The 18,547-nt window shown below is 35.9% G+C and overlaps 1 protein-coding gene across 1 annotated transcript in view; it reads left to right on the top strand.

The window, feature by feature from the left end:
• The first annotated feature begins 486 nt into the window (after positions 1-486).
• Positions 487-18,547, top strand: part of PGM (phosphoglucomutase) — an 87,642-nt gene continuing 69,581 nt past the window's right edge. Inside the window, exons 1-8 of the mRNA XM_089820988.1 lie at positions 487-924; positions 1,010-1,075; positions 1,152-1,196; positions 1,510-1,602; positions 1,692-1,744; positions 15,407-15,458; positions 15,607-15,675; positions 15,822-15,890. Of these exons, the coding sequence (XP_089677114.1) occupies positions 664-924; positions 1,010-1,075; positions 1,152-1,196; positions 1,510-1,602; positions 1,692-1,744; positions 15,407-15,458; positions 15,607-15,675; positions 15,822-15,890 (708 nt within the window). The 5' untranslated portion in view covers positions 487-663. The remainder of the gene's footprint in view (positions 925-1,009; positions 1,076-1,151; positions 1,197-1,509; positions 1,603-1,691; positions 1,745-15,406; positions 15,459-15,606; positions 15,676-15,821; positions 15,891-18,547) is intronic.

The following is an 18,547-nucleotide window of genomic DNA, read 5'->3' as shown; positions in this document are numbered from 1 at the left end:
TAAATTGCATGCCAATTTTTTTTTTTTTTTTTGGCTCTTACCATATTTTGTAGAAATCCATCTTAACACTAACAGTTGAAACTAATCATTTTTTTCTTTAAATTATAAAGAAAATCATTTTCTTTTTAACTTGCATGCTCATCTCCGCAGAAACAGCTTTCCACCCTTTTTTAAGGTGTTCCTTTTGTTTCACAGTGATCACGTAAAAATCTGATCTTGTATTTTATTCGTTTCTTTCCTCTGTGAGGGTACCTCACTAGATTTCCAGGGATATGATATGATATGATAGATTTTAATGACGTCCACGAGACTAAAGTAGTCTATGGGACCCATGCAATCGCCCTCCCGAGTCAGGGGCCAAACTAGTCAGTTGCAAAGTTTTGGTTAATTTGTCTCTTCTTCTCTGAATTTTGATAATCAACTCCGCTGTTCTCTTCACTTGATCTTCCTCAAATAAATGAAACAAATATATTAAAAAAAAAAAGTATTGAGGGCCCGACACGTGCCCAGGCCACTACCGCAGGCAATGGATCCCCTGGGCGAGACGGCCCGCTGCACCGCAGATCGTCACCTCTGCATGTGAAGATCACTGATCCTTTCCATGCCTTCTTTTGGCCCTCTTTACTTTTGTTGAGCACGAGGCTGAGCGAGAGAGGAAAGAGAATGGGGCATTTGCATCTTCTTCATCTTCATCCTCACGGAGGGGCAATCCCTGTACAGGGGCAGAGGCAGGGGCATTCTCATGTTTACACGCAGTCTCCTGCCTTTTGGAGAATCCAATCGCCTTCAATTTCAATTTCGCTTTCACCCTTGCCTTCACTTTCAGGCTTCGCTCTCAGGCGAAGCCCAATGTCGATAGGAATAGTTACCCCAATCAAAGTTTCTGCTTCTTCTGCATTTGTGGCAAGCCCCGAGGGCTTCCAGGTATTTGCAAATACTTTCCTTATTCTTACACAATGATTTCGATATTTATTTCCCCCCTACTTTAAGTTGCTTTATTTATTACCAGGTAACAGCGGTGCCAACCAAAGCAGTGGAAGGACAGAAGACTGGAACCAGTGGCCTGCGAAAGAAAGTAATTCTCGTGTAAACACCAACACTTTTATTCTTAAAATCAGGTTTTTTTTCACATTCGTAATCTTCTGCTGCAGGTTAAAGTGTTTATGCAACCAAATTATCTTGCAAATTGGATTCAGGTACCCCCTTCATTGTCTTACCCACTTCGAATTTCTTTAGTTAAATCTCAGTCGCGATAACTGCTTTCGACTTGTCATGTTTATTTTAAGATGTGAAACTACCTTAATCATATCTTTCATATATTCTTGATAGAAGTTACGATCTATAAAATGGTCTAATTTACTGTATTACCTCTTTCTTTAATCGCTTTCAGAATGTAGTACGTTACATAGGTGGTTATGCAGCACTTAATTTATCTGTACGACAAGTATATTAGGAAAGGGAAGTAAACAGTGAGACAAATATAAGGACACATTTGTATTTAATTTACAGGCTCTATTCGATTCTTTGCCAGCGGAAGATTACAAAGGTGGGTTGTTGGTTCTAGGTGGAGATGGGCGCTATTTCAACAAGGAAGCGGCGCAGGTTTTGTTTCTGAATCCAAAATCCACTAATTTTTGACCAAACACTTAAAACTTGTGCTGAGTGTGAATGTTGCCTAAACCAAAGTGCAGATCATCATTAAAATAGCTGCAGGCAATGGTGTGGGAAAAATTCTTGTTGGAAGGTATGTCCTGAGGTTATGTAGGGTTCCTACAGTACAATTTTTCATAACAACTTTTTTAGCGCAGTAGCTACCAATAACTGTTATTTGCTTTTTTATCGTTACTGTTAACTGTCGTGGAGATTGTACGTTTAGAATATACCACTTCCGAAATAGGTCTGCAATGTTGTATATTCTTACTCAAAAAATGTAGTGGAATCCAAAGGGGGCAAAGTGGCAAACATCTGGTGATAGCTTACGCTGGGGTACCATGAAGGGGGCTTCCTTAAATAATAGAGCCCATGTTGCTGAGATTTTTTAGGATTATTTAAGGGTAGCTGAACCTTGAATTTTGTACTACATAGCCTAAAATTTCAAGCTCCTAAATTTAACAAAAAATAAGGAATTTTTTTTCCCTAAAAACAAATTGTCCAAAAAATTCTGGTGGGGTCATTCAATTGCATATGATTGACATGTGGCAAAAAATACTCCTAAGCTGGCACGGTAATTAGCCCCACTATATTTTTACTTGGGTAAATTTATGGATGTGAAAAATAGCTCTTATTTTCCAGCAAAAGATTCTAAATAATCATTTACCCCAATTTTTTTTCCTCATGGGACCCCATGTTCCTATAAAATAGAGCATAAGCCCCCTCCATGGAACCCCTGCCTTATTTTGAGATGGAAAAGCAATCGGCTTGACTGATCAAATTGGAGAGCTTACATGAATAATGGAGAAACGTAGAGGAGATGCTTATTTCCAGTCTCCTATTGCTTTACTATTTTTCAAGGGAATGCTCTAGTTTAATATACAATATTTCTGTGCCTTGGGACTGACTACCTCATATGCTTTCTCTTTCTTGGTGCAGTTATACTAATTGCATATTTGTTACATAAGAGATGACCTTTTATTTGGTAATCAAGTGTCAGAATGGGACAATCAGCTCAGTACTAGACTATTTTTACATGTTTGTTTGATCTAGGTGGTAGCTGTACCATAAAGGGTTTGCAAACCTGTAATGATCCTTACTATAAAGGCCATTGAAACCCTCAAACTGGACTTAGGAATTTTGTCAAACCGTTGGCATGTAACCGAATAAGGCTACAATATTACTAATTGTTGTACAACGAAACCTCAATAAATGATGCCAATAATGTATGAACAACAATTCTAGATTATAACACTACTAATCTAAGAGATAGATGACAATATGAAACTCAAATATGAAGTCCAATGCAATTCTGATTTTATGACAGCAAATAGAACTGATTACAATGAGAGACTGTCACAACTATGCACTTCTAATACATCAAGCTCTTGACAATGCAATGTTATGACATGAACAATAACCCAGTTCAGATTTGGAATGCAAATGACGAAATTTTTACAACAGTTATTAATGACTGGAAATAACTATTTATGCAATGACAGTGCTGACTGTTCTAATCCATAACATGCAATATTTTGGCAATCAAAACTTCAGTTTGTGCACCTGGAATAGCTCCAATTTTGCTGGATATGAATGCTGAATTAATGCCACACGAAGACCTCACAATCTGCCTCAAACCGACTCACAAAATTGCTGCTGCTGCCCAACTGACAGGGCCGTACAGGTACGGCCTGGTACGGCTGCTAGATAAAAATACTGCAGCATTTTTTGTCACTCCAAAAGCAATAAATCTGGGCGCCTAGGGTTGCTGAATAACCCCCTAAAATATGAAATTCATCCGTCAAGCCGATTAGGAGTTATGAGCAAAAACGTGGGTCCAAACCCTGGACTGGCAGTCTGAAAATAATGCACAACTGTGTCTTCAAACCCTGTTAATCAATCCACAAATGCTAGGGCACAACTGAAACCCTTATTCCAACCAAAGTAAACCCTTATAACTGAATCTCAATGAAGTCCAAATGAGATGGCTGAATTACCAACTCCTCAAATGCAACAATTCAGGTGATATTTCACACCCTCAAAGTCGCCAATCCAAGGGAGTGATTCGTTCCCAAAGATCAAATAATAATTTGCAGACCCAAGAGACTACAAATTTGCTCCACAATGGAAGAAGTAGAAGAAATCTCAAATCCAAGCATGTCCAAAATGAGAGGCCCAGCCCTCTATTTATTTACTTTTCTAAGAAGTTGCTAGAACTTCTAGAAACATCCTTTATAAAATCTCTTTATAATGCACCTTTTCTAGAACTTCTAGAAACATCCTTTATAAAATCTCATTATAATGCACTTTTTATAATAAAGTAATTTTATAAAATAAAAAGTGCAACTCAACTTAAAATTATAACATGTAGGCCCCAATAACACATAATAAAAAAATATAACCTCTTAACACTTCTTCAAGAGCAAGATATGACCATCTGATCCGCAGAATTGACTCTCTCTCCACACCATTTGCCTACGAGAGTCTGGAATAGGCAAAATCCATGATTAATGTCATGTCGAACTAAAGAGGGGACATTACAAAACCATAGTCATAGAGTGCATTGCAATGATAAGAGAGCAGGGGGGAAAAATAGTTTTGAGCTTGCTTTTCATCTTTGGTGTTTTCTTTGTCCCACAGAGTTTTGACATTCTTATCCAACGATGTGTCCTTACTACCCAAAAAATTGTTGTTTATCTCTCCAGAATCTTCTGATTAATCTTTTTCTTATTTAGAAATTCCACCATATCTCACAAGGCAATAGGATCAATCACCTGTGTCCTCTCTACATTAATCAGGGATTGAAGAATACTTTATATTCTACTTCTTATGCCAGGGATGCACTGCTTGCTTCCATAGGATTTCTGGAGGCTCTTAAACCACCATATTTCATATCCAAGCCGAGTCATTCCCAACCATAGGTGTCTGGCCATTATACAAGATTCCAAAACTGTCTGGGTGATCTCTGGACTCTGCAGTTTGCACTCTGATGGAAATCCATCAGTAAATTGATAATTACTCTTTAGTGTGTTTGTACTGTGTCTCTCTAAATCTTGTATTCTTGTATAAGCCACAGTTGATTAAGTACTCTTCAGTGCAGAGGGCCATCTAGTTCACATCATACACAGCCCAAAACTAGAGTAAATGAATGCACCACCAGTTGATGCTTTGGAGCTTAGTCATCTTTGCATTTAAGGAAAGGCTTTAGGGGATGCACTCTGCATTCTCTTGGATTCGTGGGTCATTGCCTTTCTCATGATGATGAATGAATATACTGTTGATCTTTCAGCTGCTCAGTTTGCATAGATCAGAGATCAATTGTGATCTCTGACTTTGGGCTTCATCTTCACCCGATGCAGCAGTCATTGATGGAGGCTCCAGTTAATGACTGTCCAACCACACAGTTAATATGAAAAACATTAACAGCAGAAACAAAATGACAGCAATCAGATGGAACAATGTTATTATTGTTCAGTCGGAATTACAATTTTTTGCAAGGGCTTACAGTAGCATGAAGCCTCAGCCATTAATTAACAACCTCCAAGCTGATCTACAATATTCGTGCGGTCAAGGGTTTGGAACCCACTTGAGGGCTGCCAAACTTTGCAGCAACTCTTATTCCCACACCCATATACAATGGAATCATAAAAAATGCTAAGCACAAAAAATCTATTATTTTCTTGCAGCTCAATACAACGTGCTTACAAAAATGTTATTATGCTACAGAAGCTATCTATAATTCCTGTAGCCTACCTCTTGTTCTCTCACTACAAGGCTTCACACAACTCCCTTGTCAAAAATATAGGCCTTGTCACTCTTTCATAATTCTGATATCCTTTCCTCTATTCTGCTCTTTTCTAATCTGTCAATAGAGAATTACGTAAAACCAAGAGTGTCTCTTACAACAGAAAACAATGTGATTATACAGTTTTGGCTACAGTCTGACCAAGATAAGTTGGGTTTTCTGTCAGCAGCCAATAATGATAACAGTTATGCTACTAGAGATGAAATATTTTATAAGATCAAGAAGGTGATCAGGAACATGAAGTAACATAAACTACACAGCCCAGGATTAAATCAACAGTAATACCATTTTAAAGGAGATATAGTTTGAGAAGATTTTAAAAATATGTGTCATGCTCTCTCAAGGCAACTGAAAGGTTGCAGCCAGATAGGAAGCTATGATGCCACATTAAAAAGAAAACCATAAACTTGCTGTAAATTTGGCTAAAGCTCTGCAAAAATATAAGAAACAAGCTTTGGAAAATCAATCATCTGGTTAAAGATAAATGAGAAACATCTGGAGACTCAACCTTGGGCCTAAAATTAGCAAAAGACAAATGAAGCTTCCCCCTTTTGGTTTAATTTACAGCTGACAATTTTAAAAACTTCAAACATATTGCTAGTTTTCTAATTTAGCAATGCGCCATACTCAGCCAAGCGTCCAACTGAACACTTAGAATGTCTGAAGCAATTTTAGCATTCTGTTCTTGTCGCTGTTGACCAAGTGAAATAGTTTCAATATAAATATTCTGCTCCTGCCGCACCCTGTCTCTGCAACCATAGCGGTAAAGAAAATCACCTATGTACTAGCCTGATTTAGGTCCACATCTGTAACATGAAGATTCTCAAGCCAAGTTAAATTGATTATGAAACATAAGTAAAGTTAAAACTTAAAATTCTCCTATAGCAATCATGTAAACTTTGCTGTCCCTACTTGCAGGTCCTGTTGCCATTTTGCAACAGCTTGCTAAAATGAAGGATGTACTTCTAGAAGGTGAAAATAAGTCTGAAATGGTAAGAAGCTAACTCCAAAGTGCTATGGATGGCTTAAGTTAGAACAAGTTTGAAACCTTTTTATAACACTTCCAAAAAGTTGACACAAGCCACTAAATAGCAACATACTAACATTGAATTAAAAAACTGGAAACAAAACCTGTAAATGTTTTTAGTGATGTAGGATTGCACATGGACCTGGGTGCTTCTACATCAAATATCATGCTGCTGAACATGCTACCAAACATGCTTGAGCTATTTCTCAGTCAGAGATAATTATCTTGTCTTTTCATTAGCTGCACATTAATGTAGAATGAATTGTGTTTATATAGTAAATGCAAGCAAAGAGGGATTATACACCAACCACAAAGGTGGTACAATGTTCAATGCTCTATGAAATGTGTAGAAGGACCTGCTTAGGATGAGTGCAATAATATGCAAACATTAGAATTTAATGTGGTTCTAATCATGAACCTCCTTGGCACCAATATGCTTGGATATGTATTCAAATGTCACTGTGAATCTTTAGTGTTTGTCACACTACTTAATTAAGTCGTCATCAAGAAATTTCAAGTTTGACAAGTCATATCATTAACCCAAAGCTAATTTGAGAAATTACATTGCATCAAGTAAGGGGAAGACCTTTGAGAGGCTATGCTATCATTTTGGAACTCTCTTACCGATTCACAGCTCCTAGGCTTGGAGGCGGAAGTGGATGCGTCTGGAGCCAATTTGGATTTGGATGCCCGTGGATCCTCCCAAGAATGCATCCAAGACGCCTAGATGCTCTTTGGATGCGTTACAAAGAGCATTTGGTGCCCTGGATGCTCTTCCTATGAGCGTCCATAGGGCATCTGTGCAACCAAACTGAACGTCAATTTTGGCATTTTTTGAAAACAACTTAAAAGCACTATATAACATGTGATTAATATCATTTTTAATCATTTCTTGATTGGTGAACATTGAATCATGAACTAAATTTAGATTCTCTAATTGTAATGATTTTTTAATTTGCATTGGACCTGTGAACTATACGCATATGATATGGCTTATTTGATATATATCAGATATTTTGATCAACGGTGAAGTATCATACCATCAAATGACTTTATTTTGTATATTTCTTGCATTTCTTTGTGGGTACACACACACACACACACACACATATAAATGCATCCAAAATACAACCACCCCTCCTCCCCCCCCCCCACCAAATAAAAGGAATTCATGCATCTGTGCACCCAATTCTTGCACCCGCACCTTGAACAACAACTTAGCTTTGGAAGCTTTTGGGTACAACATGTGTTGCCGCACAATAAGATCTTTGCCTGAAACTCTAATATGCTGAAATGATAACTGGATGTAAAGTATGCTTCCATGGTATTAATGGTCCTTAATTGTAAGAATGATTGGAATTTTATTTAGAAATCTGCAAAGCCAAAAAAACATGAAAGAAATATTTCTTTGGGTGATGCTATATTGCAACAACTCCGTCCTTGTATCTGTTGAGAGACCACTTCTTTCTTATGTTTATTAATGTGTGAAGTATTCATTCTTTTGTTGCCACCTTGAACAACCTTCTCCCTTGGAGGTTCATAGCAAATTACACTTGCTCCATCTTGTAATTCAGTCCCCCTACAAGATGCCGAAGATTGTGCAACTGCCTTAGGTGCATTTGTATACATTTGTGCCCCCAATATCTCTTCTTGAGGCCCAACCTGAGTGTCTGTATCTTGGACCTTCTCTAAAACTCCCAAGCTCACCGGGTCCTGACTACTTGGTATTTTAGGAATAGCCCCATCAAATTGCTTTAAGTCATGTATGTTGGTGGGTATTTTGCAATTGCAAAATAGGATGACCAGCCATAGCATATGAGACAAAGTCTCTCCTATCTTAAAGGGAAGGTTCCCCCTTCTCACGGTTTCTTGGATCAACTCAAGATAAGCAAGAAGTTGAGAGATTTATGAGGGGTATTACCGATATTCTTTCCTCTTAGCTTTCATGAAAGAATCCACTTACCTGTGGAGTGAGTAATGGGCAAGATGAAATCTCTAACTATACTTCTATCTAATAGCTGGAAACGGTAATAATGATAAACTCACACGCTCACACCAACTCAAAGACTGATTGAAAGTGTACCAGTTTGGCTCTATGTTCTGTTTTAGCCTATTCTATAAGAATAACCTCTACTATTGCGGCACAAAGACTTCCAAAAGTAGATAATTCTAACTATTTTTTGTGAATTTGAGATGGTAATACAAGTTACAGTTAAAGCTCCTAGTCTATGTATCGCCACAATCGCTTTGAGTCAAAGCTCCGGCTCTGATTGCTTCTTAATTCACTATGCTCTATTATTGAACACACAAGAATAACATGAATTAAAGATAATAGGCACAAATTATAGTCAAAGCTTCTAATTTTCTCTATCACAATTGCTTCTAGTTAAAGTTTCGAATCCAATTGCTTCTTTTATTCATTTTTCTCCCAAATTCGTACTACAAAATAAAAGTTATGCTTGCATAAGTTTGGCAGAGCTTTCTTGCATATAACAAAAGATGATTTTTACAATGAGTGGGCACTCCTTTATATAGGCAAAGGAGTTGAGAAAAAGGAGGAAAGAGTGGGGAGCAACTCTACCAACTTTGACCCTTTCTAACTAAACAAGAGAAATTATTGGATTACATGTCATAAGGACATGTAAATCGAATTACATGTAATTACACAATTTCATGCAATACATCCTCTCCAATCTACAAAAATGAAAACTAAAGAAGGAAGAAGATAGAGGAGAAATGAAACAATCCTAGTGGTTGTATTGAAGGGCCTCGTACTTGGCAATGCTTGCGGGATCGGGGATTCCTATATACTGCACCAATGCATCCTCTTTGATGAGTTTCTAGTTGTCATTTGAAAACTTGATGTGATCAAACTTTTTCTTGTTCAAGTTGTTGTGAATTCTCCTTTGTAGATTGGCACATTTTGGAATCTCTGACACTTTAAAAACCTTCTCGATGGTGTTCAGATGTTAACTCAAAACAACTTTCCATTAACACCTTTAACTCTTTTTTTTTGAAGCAAAGTGTTTGGTGTATTCCCACACGAACTTAGGTTCTTGGACAACCATTGGCAAAATGGAGATCAAATGAATTACTGCTTCTTGAGATTTGAAGCATGCCTTCTTCACTGGATGTCTTTATTCTTTGAAGAAGTTCTAACAAATCTTGAAGAGTGCACCGCAACATGAAAATGAAAACATCTTTCAATGAGATTGGATATATGAAAACTTTGAGATTTGAGTTACAATGATGAATCCATGAGGGATGAGTGTTTGAAGTATGGATTAGATACTTATGAAACACATATGATAGCTGGAAATGAACTAGAAAGCATATGTATTTGGGTGGAAAGGTCCAAAGTTGGATTCTCAAGGGTGGATTGCATGTGGGCAAAGATGGACTTTTGTAGGTGTGACCAAGAATGAAAGTTGGAATGCATATGGATGTGTGCAAATGGCAATTTTGGTGTTTAAAAGAGTGACCTTCTACCAAAACGGTTTCTCTAGATGTAATTACATGTAATCCGGACTTGATGTAATCATGTAATGAAGTTCGAAGAATGAGATTATGTGTAAATGCATATGAAGGATGAAATTACATGTAAATGCGGATGGAGATTGAGATTACACGTAAATGTGAATGGAGGATGGAATTACATGTAAATGTGGATGGAGGATGGAATTACATGTAATTGCATATGAAAGGAATGGATGCAATGTGCTTTGACATGAATTGGTGGGATACAGAAAGATGTGATGCATTTGCATGGAAAGGTGAAAAATGAAATGGTGTGATATGCTTTTGCATTCTTGGTCAAGAATGCTTAAGTTTTAACATTTCCGGAAAAAGGAAATCGAAACAGCAAGAAAACATCAAGAAAAACTATGCACAAAGCAAAAACATACCTTTGGCTTTTGACTCAAACATGGTAAATATGAAAGCTACTTTCCTATGCAAAGTCAAAATTGTAATTTGGGGAAATTCCAAACATGTGAAAATGAAAATTTTCATCTTATTTAAAGGAAAAATGCACTTTTCATGGCATGTCTTTGGACAAATGTGCAATAACAAGCCATAATATGCAACAAAATAGCAAGATAAGCATGAATTAATGAGCAAGATTGAAAATGTCCACTTACTTGAAGACCAATTCCCCTCCAAATCTAGATCCACAAACAACTAACTTGACTCTTTCAATCTTGCAAGCGATGGATAATGATGAGCATTGTATGAAACGTTTTTGTATGCAAATGCTATAAACATGATCTTTAAACCCCCAAATGCAAAACGTTTTTGATGAAATGCATCTATTGGGACGTATTTGGGCAAAAATGTGCCCTCCAAATGCATGTAAATGAGTCATTTTTGGCAAGAAATGACAAAAATGTGATCTCCAAATGCATATGCACACATTAAAACTAAAAAACGCCTAAAACATGGATCCAAAAGCAAAAACGTGGAAGAAAAATGCAAAAAATGTGGATGAAAAACCCAAATTTCTGGGCGTTATTAGCAAAAACGTGGCCAAAAATTGGAAGTTTTTGAAATGTTTTTGACTTAGGAAAGCAAAAATGGGTTCCTCAATTGCATTTGCAGGTGTTGGAATGCAAAATCGGGGTTTATGGATGCATTTACATGTTTAAAATACATTCATACGATGGTTGGTAGTGCAAATTGCTCTCTCAAGACCTCATTACATATTTAAAATATGTAATACATGTCATGTGTTTGGACATTTTTGGATTTGGAGTGCAAAAATGGGTCTTTGAGGGTGATTACATGACTTTTGAATGCAAAATCAAACTCTCCAAGACACATTACATATAAAATCCATTGGTTAGAAGTGCATTTACATGTAAATGGACTCTTAGAAGTGTATTACATATTTCAAATATGCATTTAAAAATTGGACTCTAAACATGCATTTGCATATTTACATGTTTTAGTGCAAATCAGAGTCTAGAAGGGCATTTGCATGTTTTAAAATGCATGAGACTTGGTCTCTTATGCAAATCACACTCTAGAAGTGCCTTTGCATATTTAAAAACTTGTCAAAATTAGCCTTTAGTGCAAAATTGTACTCTCCAAGGGTCATTGCATATTTTGAAAAGGCTCTAAGATGCAAATTACACTCTTGGAGACCCATTGCACATTTTGAAGTGCATGCATTTACATGTTTTAAGTGTTTTAAAATGTCTTTTTAGTGCAAAACTGTGGTCTCTAGAGGCATTTGCATATTTACATGTAAGTGGGTTGAAAGACATGTAATTGAACAACTTAAGTGATCAATTAAGCACACGTCTAATTGATTTTTGAGGAAATATCATGTAATTGGGTCAAAAATAACATTTTCATAATAGAATGAACATATTATGAGCAAAATATCATTTCAAAATGTAATATTTAATTTATATGTTTTAAATAAAACATAAAGTTACCCCAAAAATAAATCAAACTACATAGTTAATATAGTCACTTAAGTGAAAAATTAAAAAGCAACTCAATTAAAAAATATAACATAAAGTGCTCTATAGTTACTTTAAGTGATAAATTTAAATGATAAAGAAACTTAAAAAACATAACATAAAGTGATTTTAAGTAATATATTTCAAAAAGTGAATGTTAAGATTAAAATATAACATGATTTTTTAAATCATGCAGTTGCACCTGGAGAGTCCACTTTTGGGGCACTAAATGATCATATCTTTTGATTGCCAACTCCGATTAAGCCCTAAAATAGACCAAATCGAAGGGAAAACCGAAAGAAATGATTTGAGCAAAATCAAAAGACCAAAGCTAACACACTCAAAAATGAGGAAAATGATATGAAGGCTTCAAAAATCAAGCATAGGCTTAACAAACAGAAAAACTTAAAAGACTTGACGAAAGCCTTCACCTAAAGGATTCATTATATCAATTGGAGTCGATTGGCTGATCAATGCTATTCAATTAAATAACTAACTCAAAGAATTCTAAACTAAGTTGGAAAAGTTTTGTATTGTTACTTACATTTTGTGGTGACAAAATGCAGGACAACAATCTAGAGACTCAAACTCGTTAAAGACCTTATTAGATTGTTTGGCATGAAATTATATTTGTAACCTCTTCCTTTATTGCGATTTCTAACCAAAATAAAGCCTTCCTTGTCCTCCACCGTAGATGTCTTTCTTTTGTCTTGCCTGGGACTAGAGCCAACCTGCGCCCCACTGAGATTCTCTCTAGCCTTAGATTTTGGGCACATTCATTACAAATGCTCATACTCATGGCAAGAATGATATCTAAAAGGCAGGGTCTCATAATCGAGCTATTGTATCGAGGAATTTTGGCCCAAATGAATTTCAATGGAATGTGTTGAAAGCTCACTCAAGTCAATTTCTACAAAAGCACAGGCTTAAGTGATTACCTTTTTTTCCATTATCTGCCATGAAGGACATATTGGCTTGCCAAGTGGAGTAGTAATTAAGTGGAAAATGTCCTCTCTCCAGAATCCTAAGGGGAACCACAAAAGTCTCACCCAAACTGGAACCCCTAATGGAAGCTCTTAATTACTAAGTTATTGGTTTGGGTTTAGGGACAGGTTCAGATTCAAGAACTTAGTGCGTGGGTTTGTGATTATTCTTTTCTCATTATGGTTTGTACAGGGTCGTGTGTGTGTGTGTCAAAAAAAAAGAGAAACCTACATAATTGTAAAACTAAATCATTTCATAGTATAAATGCAAAAGATAAACATTAATAGATGGTCTTTTTGTGATTTTTTAATAGACCACAATTTAATCATGAATAAATTGGGAATAATGACTCCTTGAAAATGAGTCTTCTGATCCAATTTGGATCAAACAGTCATCTTTCTTGTTCATGATCAATCATGAGTCAATGACATTTTCAGCTTCTTTGATTGAGACAGGCAAAGGCCTACCTATGTCCTCCGTATGCAGCAGCCTACTTCTAATACGATGCTAAGACTTAGAGAAATTTAGAGTTGATAGTTGTTATTGATAAATCAATATTACAAACTATAAATCGCTTACAAACTAAGAATATGAGCACAAGAAATTGATCCAAAAATTCACATAAGATAGATGGAGAACAAATCCACATCATTCCTATGATATTCAAGTAGTGAACTACATACAACCATTTGCAGGAAGTAATGTTGAAAAACTGGGAGCCATTCATAACCATAGATAAATATTAAGAATTTCAACTTTCAAATATATTTTGCTGGGTTCGGGTAGGGCCCGCTTGGGTTTGTCTGTCTGAACCGAGTGTGAACCCCCACGTGTACCCATACTAGGTTGGCACTCGGAGTCGGTTCAAGGGTCCAGGGTGCGAACATGGTAACTCAGCTTCAATAGGGTTGAAATCGGCATACCATGGCTTGATGAAGAGACCAACTTGATTATGGAAATAGGTACCCCCTTCAAAAGCTCTATTTTCTTCTGCCATGTTTGTAAAGACCACCAAAAAATAGCCATTAGCAGCTAATATCACATCCATTTCTTCCTCTGGATTCCATGTCCAATGAGCCCATGATTCTAAAAGGGCAAAGATACCCGAATCCCCATAAACTTGCAAATCAGAGTCTGATTAGAGAGATACTCAATATCTTCTGCTACCAAATTTGGAGGAATCGCAATGATAGGCTTGCTATCACTCTTAGCCAGACATCCAATTAATTTTTGTTGTTCTAGATGCTCCAGCCTGAGATGAATGTTCACCTGTATTTGAACTGGTCAGGCTAAAAATTGGATTCCCACGTATGCATGAAAAAGTTCTTATCAGAGTATCTCTGAATGGAGTGCTAGATCCACCAACAGATCCCCATTGGGCAGCCATGCAAGGCTGCTACCCTAAAAAGACAGCTACTCACCTGATCTTCAAGTGTGAAGACCAAGTACACAAGAACAGTGAAACAGAATTCAAATCCTTTTCCCCTAGAGAGTCTCTAATTTCCTCTCAACCTGCAAACCGGCCTGCAAATAACCCACACTGCTCCCTTCTTGCATCACCAGCCCCCCTACCTGATAAACACATGCCCACAGAAAAGAAAAAAATGCACCGCTAGGGTTTTCCCTAGCTTGCGTATTAGCAGAGTGCAGTGTCCATCCTCACTATCCTTTGTAATATTTGTCCAATTTATGGGTAATGTTGATCATAGTTGTGGAAGTTTTTTTTTAATAAATTGCAATTTATTCTGATCAATTTTGGGATTTTCCAGTTAATCAGCGAACCCTTTTTTGGTCAGTAAAGATTTAGTTGTGACAATTCTCTGATTAAATTTTCCTTTTTTGGATATTGTGGGTTTTCACAAATTTGAAATTAGCACAATTAAATCTCAATTTGTTTCTATAAAATCTTTCTTAATCAATCTTGCCATGGTTTACACTTATTTTTATCAAAATTTTACAGTGATTTCAGCAATTTAAAAAATCCCTAACCATAACTTTACCTCTGATTAATTTAAAAAATATTAATCTTTTGGTTTGTTGAGTCAATGCCAAGAATTCCTTTGGTAGTATGAGGAGGATTACTGCGAATTTGACAACAAAGGGGTTATCAATAGCAATATATAACAATCTTAAAGAATGCAAATTACCAACTTGTAGTAAAAAGGACCAATTCCTGTGAATATATGATTCTTCAGAGAGAAAATCGTAACCTTATTTACAATTGTTTGTAGAAATTGCCTTGTGCAGCCCATTTTCAGGAAAATCTGGAAACTAATTGATAAGTAATATTGCTTATTATGGACAACATGCTTTTAACTCTTCCATGAACTATGCTAAAAATGATAGAGAAGTTTGATCAATAGATTTCATATATTAAATTTAACCTGTTTAATCCTTGTTTCTTATCATAAGCATGATAGCAATTTAATTATCCAGCATCTGGGCATGAAAGCTGACAAGTTGGTTCTATGACAGGGATGGGTTGATGTCTACACCTGCAGTATCTGCAGTTATTCGTAAAAAGAAGGTGCGTCTGATTTTAATGTTCTTTTTTTCTTTAGATTTACCCTTTTGAACTGCGGAAGTATTTATATAATCTGCTCATGATATTTATGCATACTTCAGCAGCTGTGCTAAATTGAGCAGTAACTTTAATTATATTATGTTTCAAACAGGCTAATGGAGGCTTTATAATGAGTGCAAGTCATAATCCCGCAGGACCAGAAAATGACTGGGGTATAAAGGTAGGTATAATTATCATTTGAAAGGGATTTGATATCCCTTTTGGTTCTACTTTGCCCTCTATATGATGGCATTTTTTGTATAATTTCTATTGCCTTTACTTAATTTTTTTGATGTTACTGATTGTGATTTTCTCTCATTTTTTTAGTTCAATTATAGCAGTGGACAGCCTGCACCTGAATCTATAACAGATAAGATATATGGCAACACCCTTTCTGTAAGTATTTTTTTCATGCTTTCAAGCAATATTTGGATAAAATTTGGGACGGGTTAAAATGTGGTGCTTTATATCACTGTGACAGTCCTCTTTTGTATTCACTTTTTCTTGGTGTCAGAAGTTTCACTGAAGCTTTTAGATAATACTTCCGTAATTAGTTTTTCCAGGTGTGAACTAGTCAGCCAAAGCAACTATTATTAGTTGCAACAAATTAACCATTGCGGAATCCTAGTGGATAAATGTTATAAATAGTAGCAGTCAGATAGGGTAATTAAGGATCAGGAATCACAATCTCCAGTTATCTGGAATATTTTAAGCTATTCAGGAAGGGAATGAGTGAGTTTTTCAAGGGCTTTGCTGGCACATATTTACACCTTATCTATAGAAATTCAAAAATTTCATAAAACATCACCTCTTTCAAAATTAGTAGAAAGAGCTGTATTAAGCTTTAAAGGATTTAAGCATTGTGAGGTCCTATGCTCAGAGAAATTTTGTTGAAAATAGTAAATACATTGACAGTTGTTAACATTGCTGCCCATTCTTTTTTTAAAAAATCTCTATTTGTTTCTGTGCATTTATATAAGGTTATCTAGGTAAATGTAGGAAGCCAATTACGTACCTTGGTGATTAGGATCATACTATTTGAGCTTTTAAGGACAATTAGCATTTTTAGTAACTTGCGCTTATGTTCTTTCCATATTGAATTCCAATGATGAAGGCTTTTCCTTTAGATTTGCATATATTTCTCATTTAGCGCAATAATTAAGATTGGCGTGCAATTTTGAAAGCAATACCATAAAAGCTTATTAATCCTAATTTAATATAACAAAAGATATACATGTTTGGAGGATATAAAACACTCTTTACAATCAATATCTAGCCTAATAAATTAAATTAGGAAATCACTATAATATGTAGCCTAGATAAAGGAGCCAATTCTAGACACATACCTGGAAGCAATGAATTTATAACTGAAGGGGAGATCAATTATGAATACATATATTGAAGTGGGAGAGATTAGTGATTTGACTGTGCAGAAGATAAATACTTAGAATCTGGAAACAAAGGGCAAGTCAACTGCACTTCGTGAAAACTGAATTTCTGCAGGTATTTAAGGATGCTAGTTAGGCCTTGCTCCTTTGAATTGTAAAAACTTGAGAACCTGCAGAAATGAGTTGCCTGTGTCTATACATGCGAATAGAAGACCTGATGGTGTTGGGTAATCGTGTCAGGTTTTGTTATGGCAACGGGAAGTTCTTGGGGCTTCTTAGATTGAAATCAAGATCTGTTATTGATTCAAGAATTTGGAGATACTTTGGAAGACTACTAAGCAGCATATGCAACAGGTGTAAATAGCTGAATAAGTGGGTTAGAATTGTAATAGTTGCCTGAGACAATGGTGCTATGAATATGCAAGATAATAGATTGTGTAAGAATTAATGTTTAATTATTGATAAAGAGCTAAACTAACAAATGTGTGACCAATGTAAAATAGAGATATAAAAGAGACATTTCATGATTCTGTGTATTTTAATACATGAGAGCGTAGGATCTCAAAGGATGGAAGCAGAGTTGCTGGGCCACACGTATCCCTGTATTCAATTTGGAAATGTATTCTATACGGCCCGGATACTCGTTGAATATTGTACCCATGTGTGCTTAAAACAACTTGATTTTCCACTATGCCGAACACTGTGATGTGAGTTTTTTTTTTAAAGCTTTGATGTAAATCTTCCCAAATTTAATTAAAAAAACTTAATCAATACAATTTTAAAAAAAATTGGTACAAATAAAACCGGCAACAAATGAGAAAGACAAATGAAATGTTTTTCAATTTCAGCAGCCCATTTTCTTGGGTTATCTTCTAATGCAACTCTACTTTTTTATATATTCTGAAGTCTTAAATCAACTTATAATTATTTATGTAGCATTTATGTGTCTATATTGCTTTTGAAGTAATGAAAACCTCGTCTAATTACTTAGAAATTAGTGTTAAATATATGTGTATGTGTTTATTTAATGTCGCAACCAGCCGTATCCATATTGGGGGTCTTAAAAAATGGTCGTATCTATACCCAATAACATACCTGTATTTGTATCTGTATCCATGTCCGTGCAACTTTGAATGGAAGCGATTATTGAAATGACCTTGAGGGTGATGTTCTTCTAGGAGTCCTAGGCCTGCAAATTGAACTTGTTGGTGTGCATGTGGATAGGTAATGGTAACATTACACTGAGTTGGCTTAAGGCTACATGAAATATCCTTTCTAATAGTCCTTACTGGAAGATATAGAATTTCAAAGATTTATCTCAAATAAAACCAATAATCATATAATCATGAAAAATTTCGAATTCATGCAAACATTTCTTATTGAGAGGATCCTTATTTGCAATAGATTCAATTACAACAAATTTCTGGAGAGAGTCTAGCAGAATTAGCAACGTAGTTGTTTGTTGCAAGAGGGAATTACAGTGAAATAAAACATGCCGCAACATATTTCGTACCTACTTTATGTTTCGTTCATTGAACTTCAAAAATCTACTGGTAATACCCAGCTGGGTGTAATCATAGTCGAACTGCATGCAAGTGGAATATGTTAAACATGCCATGATTTCTATCCAAACTGATTTCTAATGCATGCCTTACTAATTGGAAA

Source organism: Cupressus sempervirens, chromosome 3, assembly GCF_028749045.1.
Source record: "Cupressus sempervirens isolate cs-2001-9-10 chromosome 3, ASM2874904v1, whole genome shotgun sequence".
In the NCBI taxonomy this organism is placed as follows: Eukaryota; Viridiplantae; Streptophyta; class Pinopsida; order Cupressales; family Cupressaceae; genus Cupressus; species Cupressus sempervirens.
The sequence above is the reverse complement of the archived record's forward strand: the minus strand, read 5'-3'. Positions and strand labels throughout refer to the sequence as shown.